Source organism: Prunus dulcis, chromosome 7 (genome assembly GCF_902201215.1).
Source record: "Prunus dulcis chromosome 7, ALMONDv2, whole genome shotgun sequence".
Taxonomy (NCBI): Eukaryota; Viridiplantae; Streptophyta; class Magnoliopsida; order Rosales; family Rosaceae; genus Prunus; species Prunus dulcis.
The window spans coordinates 152,822-175,676 of NC_047656.1; the positions used below are offsets into that span (position 1 = coordinate 152,822).

The 22,855-nt window shown below is 38.2% G+C and overlaps 4 protein-coding genes across 10 annotated transcripts in view; all 4 read left to right on the forward strand.

Annotated features, from left to right (window-relative positions):
- The window catches only part of LOC117634788 (aquaporin SIP1-2), a 6,476-nt gene extending 3,459 nt beyond the window's left edge, over nucleotides 1-3,017 (forward strand). The window contains exons 5-7 of one of the 4 annotated variants that reach the window (XR_004586836.1): nucleotides 366-441; nucleotides 597-717; nucleotides 2,599-2,707. Coding sequence is in view for 2 of the 4 variants with exons in the window: in XM_034369008.1 (XP_034224899.1) it covers nucleotides 2,599-2,763 (165 nt within the window). In the remaining 2 variants the exon portion in view is untranslated. The other 3 variants (XR_004586837.1, XM_034369009.1, XM_034369008.1) reach the window with 3 other exon arrangements.
- A 3,033-nt stretch (nucleotides 3,018-6,050) lies between these two features.
- Nucleotides 6,051-9,669, forward strand: LOC117634425 (apyrase 2-like). The gene is made up of 7 exons (XM_034368532.1): nucleotides 6,051-7,106; nucleotides 7,232-7,324; nucleotides 7,758-7,963; nucleotides 8,120-8,211; nucleotides 8,545-8,762; nucleotides 8,872-9,061; nucleotides 9,182-9,669. The coding sequence occupies exons 1-7, from the start codon at nucleotides 6,582-6,584 to the stop codon at nucleotides 9,292-9,294; spliced, it is 1,437 nt and encodes a 478-aa protein (XP_034224423.1). The 5' UTR covers nucleotides 6,051-6,581; the 3' UTR covers nucleotides 9,295-9,669.
- A 632-nt stretch (nucleotides 9,670-10,301) lies between these two features.
- LOC117634608 (pentatricopeptide repeat-containing protein At5g15010, mitochondrial) lies at nucleotides 10,302-19,136 on the forward strand. 4 transcript variants are annotated; one of them, XM_034368783.1, is made up of 7 exons: nucleotides 10,302-10,470; nucleotides 10,557-12,439; nucleotides 13,259-13,486; nucleotides 15,649-15,722; nucleotides 15,806-15,931; nucleotides 16,926-16,993; nucleotides 18,879-19,136. In XM_034368783.1, exon 2 carries the CDS (start codon nucleotides 10,559-10,561, stop codon nucleotides 12,350-12,352), a length of 1,794 nt encoding a protein of 597 aa, XP_034224674.1. In that variant the 5' UTR covers nucleotides 10,302-10,470; nucleotides 10,557-10,558; the 3' UTR covers nucleotides 12,353-12,439; nucleotides 13,259-13,486; nucleotides 15,649-15,722; nucleotides 15,806-15,931; nucleotides 16,926-16,993; nucleotides 18,879-19,136. The 4 variants fall into 4 exon arrangements, with proteins under 4 accessions (XP_034224674.1, XP_034224670.1, XP_034224673.1 ...); XM_034368779.1 differs by having other exon boundaries at nucleotides 15,821-15,931; XM_034368782.1 differs by lacking the exon at nucleotides 18,879-19,136 and adding an exon at nucleotides 17,758-17,848 and having other exon boundaries at nucleotides 15,821-15,931.
- Nucleotides 19,137-20,421: 1,285 nt separating this feature from the next.
- Nucleotides 20,422-22,567, forward strand: LOC117635802 (NAC transcription factor 29). The gene is made up of 3 exons (XM_034370166.1): nucleotides 20,422-20,852; nucleotides 20,980-21,290; nucleotides 21,534-22,567. Exons 1-3 carry the CDS (start codon nucleotides 20,687-20,689, stop codon nucleotides 22,209-22,211), a joined length of 1,155 nt encoding a protein of 384 aa, XP_034226057.1. The 5' UTR covers nucleotides 20,422-20,686; the 3' UTR covers nucleotides 22,212-22,567.
- The last annotated feature ends 288 nt before the right edge of the window (nucleotides 22,568-22,855 follow it).

Consider the following 22,855-nt stretch of genomic DNA (forward strand, 5'->3'; position numbering starts at 1 on the left):
AAACTTTACAATTCTAGCTCCACCTCTGTGTGTGTGTGTGTGTGTGTGTGTGTGAGAGAGAGAGAGAGAGAGAGAGAGAGTTGTACATAAATATTAGAACATGTTTATTTTCATCTGATTCGTTGAGTATGAATATGCGACATTATCAGAGATTAAAAAAATTTACGGCCATCTTAGATTAGAAGTTAGACAAACAGAAAGAGAGACAAAGGAAGAGAGTTGCGCGCAGATGTTAGGAACTTTGTTTATTTTCATCTGATTCATTAAGTATGAGTTCCTTTTCTAGTTCTATTTCTGTTATTTTACTATGGCCATCTTCCGTTCTTAAGTTCGACATAAATAACTCTTCAATTTGTTCGTGACAGCATTCCGTTCGTAGCATTAGTTTCAAAATTCTGTTCGTTGTAATATATCACTGGAAAAGTAATACAACAATAGAATGTAAGGACTGCTGTATTTACCACATTAGTGGTATTTCCTTAATGGTTATAATATTTTTTTGATAGGACCTTAACGGTTAAAATATAAATGTCAATGTTTCCTTATTGTTTAAAAAGTTCCTCTCTACTTTCCCCTATCTGGAACCATTTTCCCAGTTTGAAAAGTCAAGCCACAAAAGATTGTAGGGTTGGGCAGGTAATCCAAGTCTGCGAAGCGGGTTTGGGGAATTTCTGAGTATAAAAGAAGTCAAGGCACAAATGATTTCATTTTCTTGAGGTATTTCTCTGTATCGCTGTTATGTTTATATTTTAAACAGTGAAAATTGTGGGTAATGAAGGAAATACATGATTGAATAGGCTAGTGTGAATGCATTAATTACTGTCTCCTTGAAATGTATTTTGTTTTCTTCTTTAAATGAAAGATAATCTTCCAGGGACAGAGTGTAAGATGTATTAATTGGTGAGTTTCTAACTTCAGTTGAAAAATACCTCTATTCTATTTAAAATCTAAGGAGAGCTTCCAGTTAAGTTTATTGTTTGAATTAGTTTATGTCTGATGATGTTTTGCCTCTTCTAAATTTTGATCTTGTATTTCCTTTCTAGGCCGTTTGTAAATGCTTTGTTTATCTTTTGACAAGTCATTTGGTGAATGACAAATGCTTGACCTAGACTGACTAATAGTTGAAATGATAAGAAACTCAAAATCTTAAATGCGTTGATGACTTCTTAATCCAGAGAAAGTTATTGCCAATTTGTGTGGTTAATTGTAAGATCAAGTATATAAGAAGCAAGATAAACATGTTCAACCTAAGCCATTAATAGCCCATTTCCCTATCTATCTATTTGACGACATTGAAAGGTTACTGCATTAGTTGAAGAGGAATTTAGGTTGTTTTTCATCTCATATTGAATTTAATGTTGGATAATTGGTCTCACCAGTTTGGATTTACGGGAAGGGAAATTTTAGAATTAGTGTTGTAGGAAAATTCAACAAGTATGGTGTCTAGGATGAGAAATTTTGTGGGGTTTGATCTTCAAGTTGATAGCGGAGGAATAGTCTTGTTTTCATTCCGTGAGATATAACTTTTTTACATTACACTTCTTCAGTTACTAATGGCCTTCCCAAAAAAGCAGAGTCTGAACTTTGGTGGTCTTAAGTAAGGAGGATGGAGGTTTAGTGTGGCCAATTTGAGTGAGAGGAATAAAGCTTTACTTGCTAAGTGGTTATGTAGGTATCTGAGGGAAACAAGTTTGTTTTGGCATAAGGTGATAAGAAGTAAATATGGGGAGGCTACTAACGGGTGGGATGCAAACCTTTTAGTGAGAGGCCCAAGTTGTAGCCCTTAGAAAGATATTTCCTTCTGGTTTCCTTCATTTCTGTTGTGAATTTGTAGCAGGCAATGGGGAGAGGGTGATGTTCTGGGGGGATTGTTGGTTGGAGGTTGGACTGTTGAAAGAACTGTATCCCAGATTATTCTGACTGTCCAGAAAACATCAAAAGAGTATTTCATGTTTTGTGGATCCTTCTTTGTACCATTATAGTTGGAACTTTGGTCTTAGGAGAAATCTGAATGAGGCGGAGATAGCTGGGATGGTCGGGTTACTAGATAAATTGGAAGGGGCTCACTTGTTTCACTAAAGAACAGTGCATGTACAATATTCATCACTTCAAATAGTCTGGACCTTATATAGTTCTGATACATGTCGTAAATTTTATAGGCAAAGACTGATTGTTCATTGTTTTGGTTATTCCCTCATGGCAATTTTATGTGTTGAGTTGTGCACCTTGGACAATTTCCTTTGGATTGTAGTGAACTGACTTCACTTTACAGCTGTTAAGGTACTACAGCCATTATCCCTTTGTTCATTTCTTTTGGTTGAATAGTTTTCAGAATATGAATCCTCTGTTGGATTGATTTATGAATGGAGAAGCAAATGGCTTGGCAACTGAATTATTTATGATATTTTTTCTTTTGTTTTTTGGTCAAGTTATTTCTCTCTTTTCTAAATCTGTTGATGTTATTCTTTTGTATCATTTGTTTTTAAGTCAAATAATATTAGATCTTTTTGTGTATATCATCAATAGGGCAATCATCAACTATCCAAGCTTTATCATATCTAGAGGCCTTATAAAATGTATTACTTGTCGTGTTCGCAGGCATTTGGTTGGGCATATCTAAACAATTCGCACAACACATGGGAGCAGTTTTATGTTTATTGGATTTGCCCTTTCATAGGAGCAATATTGGCTGGTTGGATCTTCCGAGCTGTCTTTCCCCTCCTACCTGCCAAAGGCAAAAAGAAGAAGGCCAAGAAGGCCTGAAGAGAAGAGGCGAGGCGGGGTAGCTTCTTTCTGGTCATTTTCATTAGAAGATAAGGAGGACCTTAGGGTTGGTAAACCTATCTTCAAATTGTGGATCAAATAAAATGACTGTCTAGTCAAGTTGTGTTTTGGCGTTGGCATTCTTTATGCACGTGCTGGCAATGAATTTCAGCGTGTTCGACGAGAGAGCATTGATAATAGTTGGGTTAAATGGCAAGCTTTGCCATCCGTTCATTAGATATTTCTCCCTTCCAGCTCTGTTTTCTGCCATCCTTTTTTTTTCTTCTTCCAGATTTTCTGCCATCTTTTTGATTGATCTACTTTTCCAAGCGATGCCTGATATAGTACATGAGGCATTTGGAAACGCCCACCGTGATATTCTTTGATGGGGGGCCTAATGTCCCCAGCTTTGCACTACGGAATACGGATCTAGGTGTGATTATGTGTAGGCCAACCAGAGTCATGGGAGCTTCAAAATAAAAATCCCTCAAAACACCATATCATAAAAAATACTTCGAGTCTAATACTTCAAAAAAAAATAATAATAATAATAAAATAAAAACCAGCTGACTTGCCAAAGAATCCAAAATTACTAAATGTCCCTTGGAGCACATCAAAATTACAATATGACCAGCTGACTTGCTTTGTGTTTTGATGTCCTCTTGGAGTGCTTCTGGTGGTTCTGCAAATGGTTGAAGATGATAGGGCTTGGAATGAGAGCTCGAAGTGTTGGAGCTAAAGATCCACAAGTTTAGCACATGAGAGTGCTTGTATTTCCGTTGGCATTGGTTGTGCTTGAGTTAAAGGGTACAGTTTCTAAGAGATCTTGATGGTGAATGAGGTTTGGCTATGGTGATGGAGAGCTTAAGCTAAGGTTTACGACATCTTATATTTTCGTTAAGTGACTTGATGCTTTAGGGTGTGGCATGGTGATTCAAAGATTTCATAGAGGAGAAAAGTGAGAGCTTGTTGCAATGGATGTGGTTCTTATAGATGATTGTGTTTATTAGGTGAATGGCTCTCTAAAGCAAGTTTGAAGCTTGAGTCTTTAGTCATGGTTTTGATGCCAGAAATTGGACATTAGGATATGTGATGTGTGGCATGTTTGTGTGTGCGTTAGGTGGGCAAGTGCCTTAAGCATCTTGGTATGTTCAACAGGTTAGATAGATAGAAGAAATAAACAGACATGCGTCAGTCAACAGATGTACATAGTTCACCAGAATAAGCTTCGTTCGCAAAAAGAGATGTTCTCATTAGAATGAGTAGTTGTGATTACATTGTACAAAAGGGTTGATCCCAAATAGAGGGGGAAGATTTCGAATACCCTTTTAAAGAGGAGAGTGGTCTCCTTTTATAGGTAGGTAAGGAAGAGCCCTCACGTCTTGCAATATGTCGATATGGGATTGTTTGGCTGGTCATAGTACTAACACATGGTGTTTAAAGGTTTCAAAGAGAGAATAGCAAAAAGCATAAAGTTAAGCTTGTGATAACAACTGGGAGAAAGTGTTTACTCATTGCATGTAGTGGATAATCCTTGTCTAAGAGCTTTAGCCATAATGGTTTTGGTGGGCGAGAAGATGAGAATGTGGAAGAAAAACTTGAAGTTGATATCGAGGTGCTTTTAGTAGCTAAGATGGTTATCTCATAGTAGTTAGGAGTCATCTTTGCCTGGGCAGGTAGCTAATGGGTGGGATGCAAACTCTTACCACGCATCCAATGACCGACCCATAAGGCCAACTGCTCTTACCATGCATGATAAAGTTGAGAGAGTGTCCATTGTCACACCTTTAGGCTATCCTAACCTAATTAACAGTCTTGCACTAACCATTCTATGTAACCTATTCATAAGTTTAAGATATTGAATCCTAAAGTCACTCGTCGTACATGACTCTTCACTCTCATGTCATTTAAATTGGAACAATTTATCGTCCAAAATAAGTGACCATCATATATATAAAAATCTTTCAACACTCGCCAACAAAACATAATACTTTGCCAATAAGGTCTAGTGTAGTGGAAGAAGGCTTTAACTTGCAGCCCAATAGTCTCAGGTTTGAATCCGCATGACTCATTGACAGTGTGTTTGAGAAACCTCCTACTCTTCCTCTAAACATGAGAAGCAATATATATCTTTAAACAATGCATCTTTTATGAAGCAATATATATATATATATATCTCTCTTGCTTGAAATGCGGATTTTACAAATTTGGTATGTTTTTCGAGAATCAAATATGGCAGCTGGGAATTGGCTTCCATTGGACATGTGAAGAACAAGATTATTTTTATTTTTATTTTTGCAATAAATAAGATTTCCATTGAAGAACTGGGCAAATTACAGAACTTGCATTACACAGCAGCCCCTAAAGAAGGAGGGTTCCAGCCAACTAAATTAGTACAAATTCACAACACCTCATTAATGCTAGAAACAATGAGCCTAAAAAATCAAACAATAAAACAAACTCACCAGAAACCAACTCATAATACAGAGCAACATCAACAAGCAATAACAGTGCCAAATCAGAGTCTAACACTAATCAAAGTATCAAAGCACCAACTCCTGTCTAGCAGGACTCCAACAACCAAACTATGTGAAATCAACGAATTGAATGACTTCTCCTCCTAAAATTAACCCTCAATCCTCATAAAATTGAACCCCTAAAGCTGTGAAGTAAATATTCTTCCAATCAACACAAAGCTAAGGATGGAAAATGAAGGGCTTTTCATAAATATGCATTTCTAACATGACACTAAGAACCAATTAGAAAATGACAATGATTCTTTATTTTTCCGTAGAGATTTGGGGCAAAAAGAAAATTGAGTTTTGAAGAGATGCCTAGGTTTTTCGAGAAAAGAGAAAAAAAGTTTCGAGAGAGATTGTATTTAGTTTTGTGATTTTCTTACTACATTGGCCTTAAAATTAATGTATGATTGTAAGAATTTAGCGATCCTCAGACAATGCTCATTCTAATCTTCGTTTCGCACAAAAAAAAAAAAAAAAAAAAAAATTTTAAAAAAAACTTTGAGAGAAATGTGGGTTTGAAACCATAATGAAATTGGTAATGTAAAGTGTAATGTATGTCTAAGGCTGGCCCCATACGAAATACGTAAACAGGAACTTTACGGGAAATATAAGAAATGTGTGTACTTTGAGGAAATTCATTTTATTTTTGTGTATACTTTTACTTTACACAAAGAGTTTTTCTTAAGATTAATTATTTGTTTATGGTAATGCAATATTTCATATTTTGTTTTTTGTTTTTTTTGGTCTTAAAATTGCAGCTATAAAATTCTAGGCTGAGGGTGAGGCGTGAGGGGTAATGCTGGTTCATTCATCCCAAGTCTGCAAACATCCCAACCCAACAACCATTGGTCTCGTCTCTTGCACTCTGCAGACTCTGCACTGCAGTGGCCTCTATATATATATATATATATACATGTATGTATATGTATAGATTCTGGGAAGCAAAAGGCAAAAGGCAAAAGGCATTGTAGGTTGGGGGCTGGCTGAAACTCCTTTGCTTATCAATTCCTTTTGTACACAGAGGAGAGGAGAGATTTAGATCCCAGGCAGAGCAGTCTGTAACTCGAGTGGCGGAGTGAGAGAGTTGGGATTATTTGATCCCAGGACTAATACTCCAATCTGGAGCCGGCACAGGAAGGGAAGCAGCAGCCCCTCAATCTCAACGGTCAGATCCGATACAGATCGCCTTCGTCGGCTGAACTGCTCGAGGCTCAGACTCTGATCCAGACCAATTCTCCACCGTCCGATCATTCCCATTCCCAGCACGACCCCCTAACCGACTACTCCGACAACAAGATGCTCAAGCGTCCCGGCGGAAGAGGAATCGGCATGGGCAATCCCCAATACGACTCCTTCTCCGACAAAATGTACAGATACAGGAGCGTCCTCCTCGTCATCTCTGTCCCTCTCCTTCTCCTCACCATGGTGCTCTACGTCATGCCCGGCGGCGGCGGCGGAGGCGGCGAGCTGTCCACCACCGTCACCACCAACCGCAACCACCGCAAGCTGCCTCCCAAGACCTCTTATGCCGTGATCTTTGACGCCGGCAGCTCCGGCAGCCGCGTCCACGTCTTCTGCTTTGACCACAACCTCCAGCTCCTCCCCATCGGCAAGGATCTCGAGCTCTTCCTTCATGTCGAGCCTGGCTTGAGCTTTTATGCCAAGGACCCTCGCTCTGCTGCCGAGTCCCTCACTGGGCTTCTGGACAAGGCCGAAAGCGCTGTCCCAAAAGACCTGCGCTCCTTCACTCCCGTCCGCGTTGGGGCTACTGCTGGCTTGAGGGCTTTGGAGGGCGATGCTTCTGACCGCATTCTCCAAGCCGTATGTATCTCTATCTTCTTCTTTCTCTTTCTTTTTCCCCGGAATCTGGTTAATTTTTCTGCCATTCATCTGCATTTCCATTTTTGAAACTCAATTGACATAGTTATTTGTCTTTCTTTCGAAAGGTTCGGGATCTGCTGAAAGAAAGAAGCAGCCTCAGCTCCAAACCCGATTCGGTCACTGTTATTGATGGAACTCAAGAGGGTTCCTTCCAGTGGGTATGCTAGGAATTTCTTTTGTTTTGTTTTTTCTTCTTTCAATTTATGCACTCTTATTTCACTTATATACCTTCCCTTAATTGCTCCTGCCTTCTGGACTCTGCTCTCTGGGTATCTGTGAAATATCTTTTTTCACAGAATAAAAATTGATAAAGATTCAGAAGTCTGAATGCAATTCCTAACGACGAAACAATGGTGTTTAATGTTGTTTATTTTATGGCAGACAATGGAGTATATTAAACAATCCAAATTCTTTTTTGAAAACCAACTTATGAAATTGTTATCTGTAAAGCATACATAAGTAAAGATGGAGAGAATAACACCCACGGTTTGGGGTATAATAGCCATACTTGTATGCGCAGTCTTATCCATAACCAAGAAGAAGAAGAAGAAGAAAAAAAGCAGTCATTGTTTTACATTCTCTTGTCTTCAGGTGACAATAAACTATCTACTAGGAAATGTTGGGAAGAAATATTCAGATACTGTTGGTGTAGTCGATCTTGGGGGTGGATCTGTTCAAATGGCTTATGCCATTTCAGAGGCAGATGCCGCAAAGGCACCGAGGTTATCAGATGGAGATGATTCGTATGTAAGAGAAATGACTCTTAAAGGAACAAAATATAACCTCTATGTTCACAGGTTTTTCTCTTTCTTCCTGCTTAATGATGTCAGGATTTATTTTTCTGTTTCATTGTTTTGTTTTGCATTCATTTATTTCCTCGACATCATTTCAAATGACACTCTTATAGGATTGTGTGACTAGGTTAATTGTGTTTTAATTTTGTTTTTATGCAGTTACTTGCATTACGGGTTACTAGCAGCTCGAGCTGAGATTTTAAAGGTTTCTGACGATTCTGGCAACCCCTGCATCTTAGCTGGATATGATGGTATGTTGATTTGCTCCATTTCCACGTGGACAGTTTTTTTTCCCTTTCTTATAAATATATCCCAAATTCTTGTTCTTCATCACTTTAGCAGAATCATCTTTTATACTTTTATACTTTTTTGCTGCTGCATCTACATTCTCTAGAATATCAAAACTGCCATAATTTATAGGTCTTTAACTCCATTGACAGTATTCTATATTTTAAATGAGTCAGAAATCATCACATGTGGGTGGGCAGCTCTATGTGAAGTACAGGGCATTGAAATTTTTACGTTCTGGTTTTGGATTAGTGCGTAATAGGCTGTTTGTTGGGAAATTTTGGTATGTTGTTCAGGTTCTTACAAATATGGAGGACAAATTTATAAAGCGTCGGCTTCCTCATCTGGATCAAGTGTTGAGGGGTGCATGACGTTAGCTATGAAGGCACTCAAAGTAAATGAAGCAACATGTACCCACATGAAGTGCACCTTTGGCGGGGTATGGAACGGTGGAGGAGGGGATGGACAACGGAACCTTTTTGTAGCTTCATTTTTCTTTGACAGAGCTGCTGAGGTATTTTATAATTCTTGATTTTTATATGTTTTTGTGTAATGTGCATGAAAAGTTTAGGGTTCATCTTACACAACTACATGGTTTTGCTAACCACATATTATATATGCAGGCTGGCTTTGTTAACCCAAACGAACCTGTTGCCAAAGTTCGCCCTGGGAACTTTGAGGAGGCAGCTAAGCGTGCTTGTGAAACTAAACTTGAGGATGCTAAATCCGCTTATCCAGATGTTAAGCAAGACAATCTGCCGTTCTTGTGCATGGATCTTGTTTACCAATTTACATTGCTTGTAAATGGATTTGGTAGGTTTCATTCAATTATGATTTAGCTAGTTAAGCAAGTTGACAATGACATTTCATCTAAGATAAAATTATATCTGAATTCTAATACATCAAAACTGGTTGCATCTATATCTTAAACAGGTCTAGATCCGTGGCAAGAGATTACATTGGTGAAGAAGGTCAAGTATAATAACGCCTTGGTTGAAGCAGCATGGCCACTAGGCAGTGCCATAGAGGCTGTGTCCTCATTATAATTGCAGGTCGCATTATCTGCTAAATCACCTATTGCAAAGAAATTCAGTGGCCTTTTGAGTTTATGGCGACAGGTGGTCTTTGAGCGGCACGATTGGTAATGCTCAGAAGCCGACCTCATAAACTGATATTAGGTTGATTTGGGAATTGGATTTGGTCTATATTTTGGGAATAATGAGAGAATATAGTTTAATTTGTCTTCATTTGTAATTAGTTCAGACTTACAATTCTTGAGATAACAATTTGATTCAATTAGTTGTATTAGTTTTGCCGGCTGAGTAAGCAAGATGGTATCACCATTCGTTCGTGTGTGTGGGGCTGTAAGAGACGGATTGTTCTTCCTAATTTATGTCTACCATAACCATTCAGTTCGTTTCCTTCGGTTTTCTTTCTGCTTACATGAGCTGGGAAATACGTCTAGTGAAGAGGGAAATGTCGCAACTGTTTAATGTGACGCTGTGCTGAACTAGCTCATTTCCCTCTTAGATTATAAAACAGCCCAATGCTAATATTCTCACTTCCATGTTCTAAATTGTAATCATCACTTCTGTGAGTTGAAAAATCGTAATATTTATAAGAAAAAATTTGTTACAGGAAAAAAAAAGAAACACTCATGAAACCAAACCAAAATGAAAGTTTAGAATACCGACTCGACTGATCTGTGCCCAAAGCATCGGTTAATCTGTGCCCAAAGTATCGGTTATCAGTAGCGATTTTGGCCTATCCAAAATTTGGTATAAATTTGATATGATTAACGGATTAAGCTTTCTCGTGAACCAAACTGATCCATGCCCAAGCCTAGTCGAGGGTAACATTTGGGCTTGAAATGGTAGGAGTGTCCTTTTCTTTCTGCTACTTGGGCCTTTGGCTTAGGAGTCGGTGGTGGGTTTGATCTCAGGCCATAGCAGAATTTTCAGCTGTGGGTGCGCAGAACAGAGCGTTTGCACAAGTTGCTAGTCTAGTGATGCAGCATTCGTCCAAAAAAACAAAAAAGTCTAGTGATGCATCATGCACATAATCTTAAGTTAAAAGTCCTTCCCACTGCCACACAGAGACTCTCGTCGCTCATTGATAGTGTATGAAGGCGAAATCATTCAGAATTTGAGATCAGGGCTGAAAATTTAGGACTGATTGCCTCTGCGTCTGCGTCTGCACAATTGAAGGCCACCCGCAAAAAGGTACATCATATCCCTGTATTAAAAGGATTAAAGGATTGGTTTGGTTATTTTTACAAACAGTTGATAGGCATTGCCGTGCTTTGTAGAAATGATGCGAAACATGGCCAGAATAAAATCCCTGTATACGATTTTGCTACATAAACCAACGCCTAGCCATGCCTCTGTTTTTATGTCCATTGCTGCTGCCTTTGCCTTGAAGCAAGTCCCGGCTTTATCTTCAGCTCCAACGCATTCTTTTACTCCGGAGGTCTTCCTTTGGTCTTCTTCTACTAGCAGCCCACACTCGAAGTTGCAGAGCTCAGATGATGGCAGTTCCACAGCTAATAGCAAATTTGTTGCCCGTCATGATGATGTTGACGACGACGACCAGGACTTAGACGACGGCAACTTGAGACTCTCCGGTTCACGTAGGGGTGATGAGGGTCTTGCTGGAGATGTAAAAAGCATTGTGAATATATTAAGTCTGCGAAAATCGTTGGGGTCTGAGATGACAAGGAAGCTTGATGAATGTTGCATAGCAGCCTCATCAGAGCTGGTGGTGGAAGTTCTTTCACGCGTTCGCAACGATTGGGAATCGGCATTTGCCTTCTTCCTCTGGGCTGGAAAGCAGCCAGGCTACGCTCATTCGCTGCGCGAATATCATTGCATGATCTCCATTATGGGCAAAATGAGAAAGTTTGACACTGCCTGGGGTTTGATTGATGAAATGAGAGGTTTGTCACTTGTCACTCCTCACACTCTCTTGATCATGATTAGAAAATATTCTTGTGTACATGATGTTGGGAAGGCTATCAACACTTTCTACGCTTATAAACGCTTTAACTTGGTGGCTGGGATGGATGACTTCCATGGCCTTCTCTCCGCCCTTTGCCGCTACAAAAATGTACAAGAAGCTGAGCAATTGCTATTCTGCAACAGAAATGTCTTCCCCTTTAACACCAAGAGCTTTAACATTATCCTCAATGGTTGGTGCAATATCATTGTAAGTCCCCGTGAGGCCGAGAGAGTTTGGACTGAGATGAGCAAGAGAGGTGTTGTGCACGATGCTGTCTCGTATTCATGTCTCATATCTTGCTATTCAAAAGCCTCTAACATTAACAGGGTGCTCAAGCTCTTCGATCGGATGAAGGCAATGAAGATTGAGGCGGATAGGAAAGTTTACAATGCACTCATTTACGCTCTTGGAAAGCGCAGGCTCCTGAAAGAGGCTATCAATCTCGTGAAAACAATGCAAGACAAGGGTATTGCTCCCAATGTTGTCACTTATAACTCGCTCATCAAACCTCTCTGCAAGGCCGGGAAAATTGATGAGGCTAGACACATCCTTGATGACATGTTGCAGCGAGGCCATCTTCCCACAATTCAGACTTACCATGCCTTCTTCCGTATTTTGAGGACTGGAGAGAAAGTGTTTGAGCTGTTGGAGATGATGAAATACACAGGTTGCCACCCAAATACTGATACCTACATAATGTTGATTCGAAAATTTTGTCGATGGCGCCAGCTTGATCACGTGTTCAAGTTGTGGAGTGAAATGAGTGAGAATGGAGTCAATCCTGATCGTAGCTCATATATTGTGCTGATACATGGGCTCTTTTTGAATGGAAAGTTGGAGGAAGCCTACAAATATTATATGGAGATGAAAGAGAAACAGTATTTACCAGAACCAAGGACAGAAGAGATGCTTCAGTCATGGCTGTCTGGTAAGCAGATTTCCACATTCCAGACAACTGATAAAGAAGGGAATCAACTGGACTGTAGTCAGCCAGACATGAAAACTAATGTAATATCCAATAAATCTCATCAGGAAAAAGATTTCCTTCGGCAACCTGAAACTAGGAAAGTTGTAAGGGAGCGGGGGTTTTCTTTTTGGGAGCAGTAGGTTTAAATGAAATAAGAAATCTCTGTGTACACATGGTCATGGCTGGTCAGCAACCTTCGGCATCAAGTTTCCATCGACTCTATACAGGTGCCTAACATTTTCTGTCACAATGTGCACTCAACTATTTACTTTGTTGTCACAAACAAAGAACTGAAATGTTTTAGACTCGTGGATCAACTCAAACATGCTGTGAAGTCCAATATGGGTTTTGCCATCATGCAAATTGGGCTGTAATTGGGTTATATCCTCTGTTAAACCGAGTGCTATCCTTTATTTTCTCAATGTAACTCATCCCATCTTGTGTTAACTTTCTTTTTTATACATATAATTTTTTTATTAAACTTTATATCATACACTTCAAGTTATAAGTTTGAACAGAATATGGTTTGGAGAAGAGTGACAGGAGAGTGCAAAATATTGAAAAGAAAATTGAAACATAAAAAATCTATGTGCATGCATAACCACAAGAAACACTTCCACCGAGGTGTAGGGACCATTTACCAAGGTTCAAGTTATAAAGTTTGAACAGAATATGGTTTGAATTATGTTATTTTACACAAGGGTGTCTTGTACCATTTTAATTTCTAAGTTAATAACAAATATCTCTTGTGGATCATGGACGCTGGGAGGAATTTTTGTTTTTTGTCTAATTTTTTTTTCCTCCATTGTGTATTACCAGGAAGTGTGATTTCATTTTTGAATCTTGGTTTGCACCAATAAATGCCGACACTTTGTTGACTGTTTTTTGAAATCTTTCATGGCGATTCAAAAACGTTATTTTAGTTTAAAATCATTTATTCAAGAATTTGTGATATATGTGTTAAGGCCAACACACCACCTAAACCATAAATTCTAATTGCGATTCCACTGCTATATTTGAACTGACGTTATTGGTGACTCGACCAGGACTGAGTCATCCTGCAGTTAGTTCACTGATATGGTCTATGCTGTTGGTGATGGCTGGTGTGTATGACTATACACACACTTGCGGTGGCTTTGTGGGCTGTTACGACTGACTGAGGGGCATCCTACAGTGGCAACTTCCTTGTAATTGCCATGTAGCATACATTGGTGACAACCGTTGTGTGCTACTGTGTTGTATTTTTCTGGCAGTTAGTGACTAGTAGGGTACAGGTATGTATAGTAATGTGAAAATGGTATGGAGATTATATTACTAGAAATGATATTTTTGGTATGTATTGGAAAGTCTTACTAGAAATTATAATCTCTTCTTGGGCAAATTATATGTTAGTTGAAACACAATTAATCTCTATATGGGAAAATTACACGTGACTGTTATTTGTGATCGGAGTTTAGGAGTAGTTCTTTTAAAGTTTTATTTTATGATTAGAGTACTGCTATGTCGTAGTTTTCATTCCTGTTATGTCATGTTTTAGCTCTGTTTTGTAGTTATAGTTGAGTAGTCTAGCTTGTTCAGTGGACAACTTGTTCCCTGTTGTAATGTTCTTTTTATTAATAATAGCATGTTTCTTATTATAGTGTTATTTGTGATTTGACTTAGGTTTTGTAATGGGTATAATTTTGATTTGACAGAAATGGTTTCGAGATTAGTTGTAGTTATCTGCCTTATGTAATTGGAAAAAGAATAATCAAAACCATCATGCATAGTTTACTTACCGAACTAGTAGCTAATGCCTGCATTTCAACCTTCAGGTATGAGTTGAAGAGAGAAAGTAAAGAGATTATTTGCAGATAGGATTTCTCTAGTCTTTGTGGATATTCTTAGTAGTCTGTGGAAATCCCTTGCATGCATTTCTTTTTTTTACTGTTGTACATTTGAGGAAAAATGGAATATTGACCTAGTTGGAGATCTTTGGATATTAAAGGTTTTTGGGGTTTGGGGCTTCAGTGTTATGGATTTATTATGAGTATTAGACAATTCCCTTATCACAGTTATTTAATGATCATCAATTGAAGTTATGGATGTTATTATACGATTGCTTGCATAATATGATCTTGATAATGAAAGTGTATATATACAGATCATGAAGTCAGTAAATGATCCTTGAATTGAGTTTGTCAAATTACTTTGTAGTTGTTGAAATTGCATTTACATAAGTCCTGAAGTTGCTTCTAAACTTACGACTGGTCAAATTGTTCGGAGTACTTCATATCAATTTAATAATGATGTTTTCCTTATTTAACACTTCATGAAGTTTCACAAATTTTGAGTGTGACAATTAGGTATGAGCAAAATTACTGGCATTTGGTATCTTCTTCTTGCTTGCATATAGTAATGAAGTTTTATCAAAGAAAAGTAGTAGTCCTGAAGTTGCTATAACATAGACATAGAAGAGTGTCGGGCTACATCCTCATCAAAGGAAAGGGAAAAAGTAAAGAGTGTAAGACTCCTGATCTCATATACAAACTTCCAAGGGATACCATAAAGGCCCATTAACCCAACTATAGACTATAGAGGATAATAGTCCTCAAATCTAAGATGGATTACACCACTCTAGCCAATTGTAGTCAACTATAATTGTGTTACTGGTGGACCTCTGGTCAAAGTTGTGTCACTGTCACTCGATGGTCTGATACGAATGATTTCTCAGTCTTTTTAGTCCACTAACTAGTAGTTTTACATGTTGGTAGAGGAGACGCGTATAGGTATAAATACACACGCCCTTGCGTATGTGTGAAGTTGATCTTGATACTTCACATTGATGTTTCCTTGAAAATGGTCTTCAGCTAAAGAAATTTGTTTGCAACTGTATAATGGAACTCATCCCCTCATTTGTAATCATTCCATTCAGAAATCTATCAAATCATTCACAAATCAAAGGAGAAGGTTGATATCCCACTTGAGTGAGATTGTCAATGGGACCAGTGTCTTTGAGAATTTCTGGTGTTTGGTATTCTAAGTTTTTGTGATTACATTTCCGCTACTTTAGTGTAAGCGATTAAAGTTCATTCCTTTTCCTGTTTTCCAATGGCCTATGGGTTACACAAGGAGAGATTGTACTCTCCATCTATAAACCCCTCCAACTAGGAGGGATTTGATTCAAGTCTATGGTACAACCCGAAGGGACTTTACCAACTATGGCAGCTGGTGTCTTTAAGTAAAGTTAATTCTGGTGTATCTTTCGTGTTGGCTCATTATCATAACAGTTTGCAATAAGAAATTGTTTCTAAACTCATTGTATGACGAAACTTTGGAGTTTTCTTAACTTTTAGTTTTATAGATGTAAAATAGTAATGGATTAAAGAAAGTATGTTTTTCTTGAACTATGAAGAGTATACTTCAAAGCTTCCCTCATTTCCACTCTTTTCTGCAGCATTCAATCAAATTAAATTGGTGCATAGGTGATTTTGTGACACTGTCTGGCAGACTGATGCTATAGTGCTTCAGGTAATGCTCACCCGTTAAAGGACTGGAATAAAACTTTTTGCTTCTGTGCTGTGAATATCTGTCATAGCCTGATCGCGGTTAAGTTATATAACATGCAGATTTTGGTGCTGTTAGAGGAATACTGAAACTGAAGTTTTACCAAACTTTTGTTCACCATGGTTAGCTACTTTGGACTATGGAGCAGCCTTTATCAATTACTCATATTCACGGTTAGTGGACTGTTTTTTTCCACCAGAAATTGATCTCTTTTGCCATGTCATGTTTTCATTTCTATTGCTTCTTGTTACTGCATTTATTGAGTCGTGATATTTTGTGTTGCATAAGCCTTTTTAATGACAGTGCCGGCACAGCAGTATTGTAATATTTAGGAAAGTCATGGAAAAACTCCTATATTGTTGAAATAATTTTGCATTTCCTTTTCTATAGTGTTTTAACTATGTGACGTAGTTTCTGGTTAGGCCAAGCTCATGTTGTATTGTCTCAAAGGAAAAAATTGGTGCATGAGCATTTGACATTGGATAAGCATTATCCATTAGATTAGGTGAACTGCACGTGGAAAACTACTGGGGGTCACAATCAAGACTTTTGTAGCTGGAAATCAACTTATAGTACTCATTCTTTTATGCTGTTCCATGCTTTTGACCAGTCCAATATGGTTTTTTTATATTTATGAAAAACAAAAAAACATTACCCCATTCGCCAAGTCAATTTATCTAACCAACTCAATGTGACAACCAATGACATTTTGTTTTAGGCTAGGAGTTTAAGTTGCTTCATGCATGCTGGGGTAAAAGGTAAGAACTGAGACCGGGTGTTGCGGAAATACCTATCATTGACCTAATCTACACTAAAATTTGAAATTAATACAGTAGTGATAAAATTAATCACCTGGCATTGAAAGGGATCACTTTGGTGGATTTGAATGGGAATATCTGACGGAGGGCTGCTCATTCTCATTACTACTTTTAGGTTAGCCTGTTTTGTTTCCCTCTAAGTTTCTATCTGGGGAGCTATTTTTTATTTATATATTTTATATCACCACCTTAGCCATGGTAATTTTACACTCCTCACTTGGTTATTTAATCTGTCTTTTTCAGTCTAAGGCTCATGAGTATGGTTTACTTTGTCAATTGTCACAAAACATTACGGTATGTTGGTTGGTTTCGGTCTTGCATTTTTGACATGTGAGTGTTTGATTTTCAGGTGAAGAAGCCACCTGGTATTTATTTAGGAGAGGAATGCAGGCAGGGGAAGAGCATTTGAAATTCCAGGTACTTTATTTTTCATCACGCATGACCTAAAGTAGTACTCGTGCATAAAACCAAAAGATAATGTGAAGCCCTTTGTGGGTTGAATAAAATAAAGCTCATCTTTGAATAACAATAGTTTAATATGAGTAGTGTAAAATCATCTTTTTTGGGTTTCATTCGTTTTCTTAATAGAAAAAGTTATTCGTATTCTTAGCAGATGCTCCCAAAACCTTGCATCATCTTGTGACCACACCAATTTGTCCCTTTGTTTGGCTTCATACATACATACATACATACATACATACATCCTGGGAGCTCCTCAAATCCAGGATGCACTTGTTGGCATATTCTTTTCCTTATAGGGAATCATGGCGTGCTCAATTTGAATGCTAAAAGTTTTCAGTGTAGTAGGAAATTATTATATATATAGGTATATGTTCCATTCTTCTTAGGTATAATTTCAAAGTAAACTAGGATTTAATATCTGCACAAAAACAAACAAATTGCTGCAGATTTAATGTGAGTCCACAAACTAGGGCTGCTGCTTTGAACTGGTAAATCTCTGCATTTTGCATAACTCAGTATTACTATGGTATTTCAATTATGAAAAATTTAAAAAAAAGGTCTGTGGACACTTGGTTTGCTATGGTTGGGACACGTGGCTCTACAGTTTAGGGTTTGTAACCCTTGATGAATGAAATATCATCCAGGCTGTTTTTGTAGGTTAGACTCTTGAAATTAGTGTGATGGTTAGATTCCTATTCCTTCTTGTTTGGTATCTGTAGCTGTAACACTAAAGCTGACGAAAGTCAAGTCAAAATTGACAATCACAAAACCGCACGTACTCCTCCACGTGTGGTACCAAGGAAGGAAGGAACCAATTAACTTAAGGATGGACTGATTGTTGTTGTTCTACATCCATGAATTATGTATGGGCTGCGAGTGTCCTTGTCAAGGATCGTTTATCAATGGAATTTCCTTGGCTGATGTGAACCACTCGATGTTTCCATTGTTAAACAAATCACAATTTGTAGATGGATGAAATAAGGGTAGTGATAGGTAATCGTTATTGTTGATGAATGTAGAGTCTATAATGCATCAACCGTTAAGATGAGTTAAGCGACTGTCCGCAACATCCCTTATGAAATGAATCGAAACTGAATGCGGTTGCTTAACTTGACACATAAATCATGGTCAAACTTTTAACAAGGTGCACAATAAATGGACAAGTCACGCGGAAATGTGAATGCTTAGCTGGCATGATAGTGTGGCGTTGATTCAACAACTGGGTTCACCTAAACCAAAGAAAACGTTCACCAAATAAATACCTCCAAAACTCCAAGTCTGTCTTACTTAGCTACCTGCCCGCCTCTGCTTGACCATCTAAATTTCTTACTATAATTATAATATCAATATTAATATTAATTAGTAATGCTAGGACTGGTGAAGCATTAAAGAATACAAGTGAGTGGTCCCAACTCCAAATTACATGATTGAATTTGCTTCGAAAGGAAAAACGAGTTCTTTTCTAGTTTGTTTTAGAATTTAGCTAGGACTGAGTTCCAAGTTCAACCACATGCTCGAAATTTCTAGTTTCTACTTTATATGAATTACATGCACTGTGAGAAAGCGAAGCGTAGGTCCAATGGTCTGATACCAATGATAGACCCTCGTTCAACCTTAACTCAAATGTACAGAGGGAACTATTCTTATTACTCAACAAACGCAATACAATTCAACCTTTTAATATAGTAAATTGGCTAGATTACAAAAAAGACTAAAACACCCTTGGGATCCTATCACACTGATTATGTACAAAACATCAAATTAATTTTGTTCATTTCATAAATCAATCTGGTTTGAAATTTGATTTCTTTTTTATCTTATAAATTTTGTATGCATGCAGGCTTCATAAAGAAGAAAGAAGAAAGAAGAAAGAAGAAGGAAGAAGAAAGAAGAAAGAAGAAGAAAGAAGAAAGAAATTTGGTTCATAGAATGCCATCCACATCTGTATCTGACAACTTTAATATAATTTGCTTTTCAAACTTATTTGCATGATTTCCAGCCAATCCCATCAGCCCAGATGCTCCATCCATTATTTTCTTGTGTTGTCTTCTTGTGTTGTTCGAGTACTTTGCATATTGAATTGACATACTTAACATCACATTTATTTTCTTCTTTTTGAAACCATCAAATGTATTATCATTGATTTTGAAAAAAAGCTATTAGTAATTTTTTATTATCTTTATTTGTGAACATGAGTTATTATTGTTTTTGCTTCTTCTTTAGTAACATTATACGGATTTAGAGGATGACAAATTAGAAGACTCGAGAAAGAGTGTATATTGATATACGGATTTAGAGAATGACAAATTAGAAGACTCGAGAAAGAGTGTATATTGATAAATTGAGAGTGCTTGAAATACCTAATATAAATTTTCAAAAAATTTATGTGATCTAATGATCGCTTTCAAGCTAACACCATCCCTCACTCGTACGTTTGCATAAAGTAATTGAACGTATGCGGGCGATAAAAACGCCATATTAGACTATCACCATGACCTAAACACTTACGCTGTCAAAGTTTGTATACCAAACAAACAGTAGGCTTTGTACTCGTGGCAAGCGCACGCAGGGAGCGACGGGGGATAGGAATATTTCTATCTGCATTTTGAAAGTAACCTCAAAGTTCAAACGAACACTTGGAAAAATGAAAAAAAAGAATAAAGTCAAGGTGAGATGCATTATTACGGCATGATGAAGATGATTGATGACTAGGCAGGCATCACAGGAGGAGCTTCTCCCTGCTTGTGAACTGTGGGGCTTCATTATTATGGGCTTGTGGACCTAGCTTTTCCAAACATGAAAAGGACACGTGTCACGATTCTATCTGAGAAGAGGTTGATGATGTCACGAGAGATTAAGCTCATCCTTGGACCTTTGTCCAGCCGCCATGCATCTTCTTTATTCCATTCCATGATATCTATCTATTATTTTGTCATCTCTCATCCCTCTTCTCCCTTCCCTTTACGCGAAAACAAAACTTGGGAAGGACAAAACCAACAGTTCCATTCCCTTGGAGATGGGAGATTGGAGATTGGACCGTGCATGCATACATACATACGTTTCTGTTGACAAAACGATATAGTTGTGTAAGGGGAATCAAACTCGAGTGTAAGTAGACGGATATATTATAGACATACATACATACGTATGTATAATGTATGTATATATAAAAAGCCTTACAGCTGGCACACATACGACATCGGAGGGGAGCGTGTGTGTGGGCCTCGTATTATATTTCTTTCAGAAAATGTAACAGATGATTTGTTTTTTCCTCACCATCATCGGCCTATTCTATTCTTCATCCCAACCCCTTGGCCTAATCTCTTCTTTTTCCGCATGCCGACAAAAAACCACAACCATAAAAGCCCTTCGTTTCTTTCTCTCCCAAAAATTTCAATTCTCCTCGTCTTTAATTTCCAGTTTGTCTTGTCACAATAGGAGTCTAGAGAGGCATAATTTCCACATCCATTTTCCTCTCTCTTACATAGATTACATAGAGCCAAGGCTACCTAGCTAGTTATAGCCTATCATATTACCCAACTAAACTAAACCACACAAAGCCAGCCCCTTGTATTAATTTTTAAATCCTAAATCCGGTGCTCAATTAGTGCATATATAGCAAGTTTACTAGAAGGAAATATTTATTTGATGATGAAAAACCCAGAATCAAGCCTGCCACCAGGGTTTAGGTTCCACCCTACAGATGAAGAGCTCATCCTTCACTACCTTACAAAGAAGGTGGCCTCCACACCCTTACCCGTTTCCATCATCGCGGAAGTTGATATCTACAAGTTTGATCCATGGGAATTACCAGGTGATTAATTCATTTCCTCATTGGTTCATTAGTTTATAAGGTGTTTTTTTGTTTGCATAACATGCATCTTTAAGCCATTAATTGCTAATTGCGTTTTCTTTATGGATGCTGATATACCGTTAATTAGCCAAAGCTGCGTTTGGTGAGAAAGAATGGTACTTCTTTAGTCCTAGAGATCGCAAGTACCCGAATGGCGCAAGGCCAAACAGGGCAGCCGCGTCAGGGTACTGGAAGGCAACAGGAACAGATAAGACGATTGTGGCGTCATTAGGAGGACGCCAGAACGTTGGTGTGAAGAAGGCTCTTGTCTTCTACAAGGGAAGACCCCCTAAAGGAATCAAGACCAACTGGATCATGCATGAATATCGCCTTCCAGAGAATCCAAACAACTACACCACCACCACCAAAACCATGAAGCTCAAAGATTTATCCATGAGGGTGAGCAACTATACATACCTTTTACTTCATTTAATTTAGTGCTGTTTGCATTACATATAGAGTCTAAATTACTTCCCCGATTTCGCTTTATATCATGAATCACGATGGTGTTTGAATAATTAACTAAGCATGCAGATCAGTTTAATTTAGAGCTGTTAACACTCCCTGTTTATGAACTATACTTCGTGGTATATAACATGACCAATACGTACTCTTTCGTTGGTTTTTCTCTCTCTCTCTCAGTTGGATGATTGGGTTCTCTGTCGAATCTACAAGAAGTCCAACGTCTCAAGTTCAGCAGCGGTGCCGCCAATCGATCATGAAGAAGAAGTTGAAGAAGAAGAAGATTTTCTCCATGATGTCCTGTTACCAAGCCTGAAAAGTCCCCTTCCCGGCCTCGGTCACAACATGAGTACTAATAATACTGATCTCAAGCCCCAGAAATCTTCTTCCTTCTCCAACTTACTAGACGCCATGGACTACTCATTACTCACTAGTTTTCTGGCGGATGGCCAATACTCTAACCCAACTGGAACCGGACTCCAATCAACTCCGAATAGGTTTCCCTGTTCCGGGACTACTGGTGTAGACCAGAAACCGTTGTTCATTAATGACTATTCCAATATCAGCAGCAGCAGCAGCAGCAGCAACAGTCATTTGCTTCAAAAGCTCCCTCAATTCAATGGTTTGAACTTGCCAGGAATCCCAAGCACCGAAAACCGGCTCAAGCGCCATGATCATCCAATTGCAGATGATCATGGTCTACTATACCCATCAAAGAAATACGTCAATTCTAATTGCAGTTTCAATAACGCAACGATTCAGTCCGACAATATCTCTCAAGGACACTTACTCAACCATTCATTGTTGAATCATCAGCAATTAGTATTGAGTAGTCCTCAGTTCCAGTTTCAAGGATAAAACCAAAATTAAATCAAAAAAATTTACATTCATAAAGAAAAGGAAGAAAAAGAATACCTAGGGTTGAGCATGCCAAGCTTTGGTCAAGTTGTACAAGTAGAACATGCTAAGCTAGGGTTGAATTTGCGGATGAGATTTTCACACTGTAGATATATAGGTACTCGCTACTCGGTATACGAATATTTATGAGATCAATTGGCAGGAGAATCTTCTTCTTCTTCCCAATTAATTGTGATTTCAATTCCCCATCTCAATCAATATTCAACCTGTAAAGTGTAAAAGGATTTCCACCACTGTTGTCTCATGTGGCACCATTTACCACTTTATTCAAATTGGATTTTTTGAGTTATTTTTAAGTTCAGGGTTTCAAAACTAGGCCTATCAAACACAATTTTTGAGCTTTCGACTCAAATTTTGTTTTTAAGTTTTAAAAAACTGGATTCAAATAGAATATACCAAACATGTTCTTACTTTCCGTGTGTTTTACGACTTTTGGTGCCATCAACTTTGTATCATAGCCTAATTGGCCATGGGCAAAAGGGGTGAGCCCTCCACCGACCCCATTTCCACCATGGATGTGACTCTGGACCTTCAACGAGATCAGCTCACATCTCACCTCCAAGATTTTTAGGACACTGTTTCCA

Excerpts from the sequence above, each read along its gene's own strand:
- LOC117634425 (XM_034368532.1), top strand. The coding sequence starts at position 6,582 with ATGCTCAAGCGTCCCGGCGGAAGAGGAATCGGCATGGGCAATCCCCAA. Across the intron at positions 7,325-7,757 it reads AAGAGGGTTCCTTCCAGTGG|GTGACAATAAACTATCTACT; the intron begins GTATGCTAGGAA and ends TCTTGTCTTCAG. Across the intron at positions 9,062-9,181 it reads ATTGCTTGTAAATGGATTTG|GTCTAGATCCGTGGCAAGAG; the intron begins GTAGGTTTCATT and ends TATCTTAAACAG.
- LOC117635802 (XM_034370166.1), top strand. The coding sequence starts at position 20,687 with ATGATGAAAAACCCAGAATCAAGCCTGCCACCAGGGTTTAGGTTCCAC. Across the intron at positions 20,853-20,979 it reads TGATCCATGGGAATTACCAG|CCAAAGCTGCGTTTGGTGAG; the intron begins GTGATTAATTCA and ends ACCGTTAATTAG. Across the intron at positions 21,291-21,533 it reads TCAAAGATTTATCCATGAGG|TTGGATGATTGGGTTCTCTG; the intron begins GTGAGCAACTAT and ends TCTCTCTCTCAG.
- LOC117634608 (XM_034368781.1), top strand. The coding sequence starts at position 10,559 with ATGATGCGAAACATGGCCAGAATAAAATCCCTGTATACGATTTTGCTA.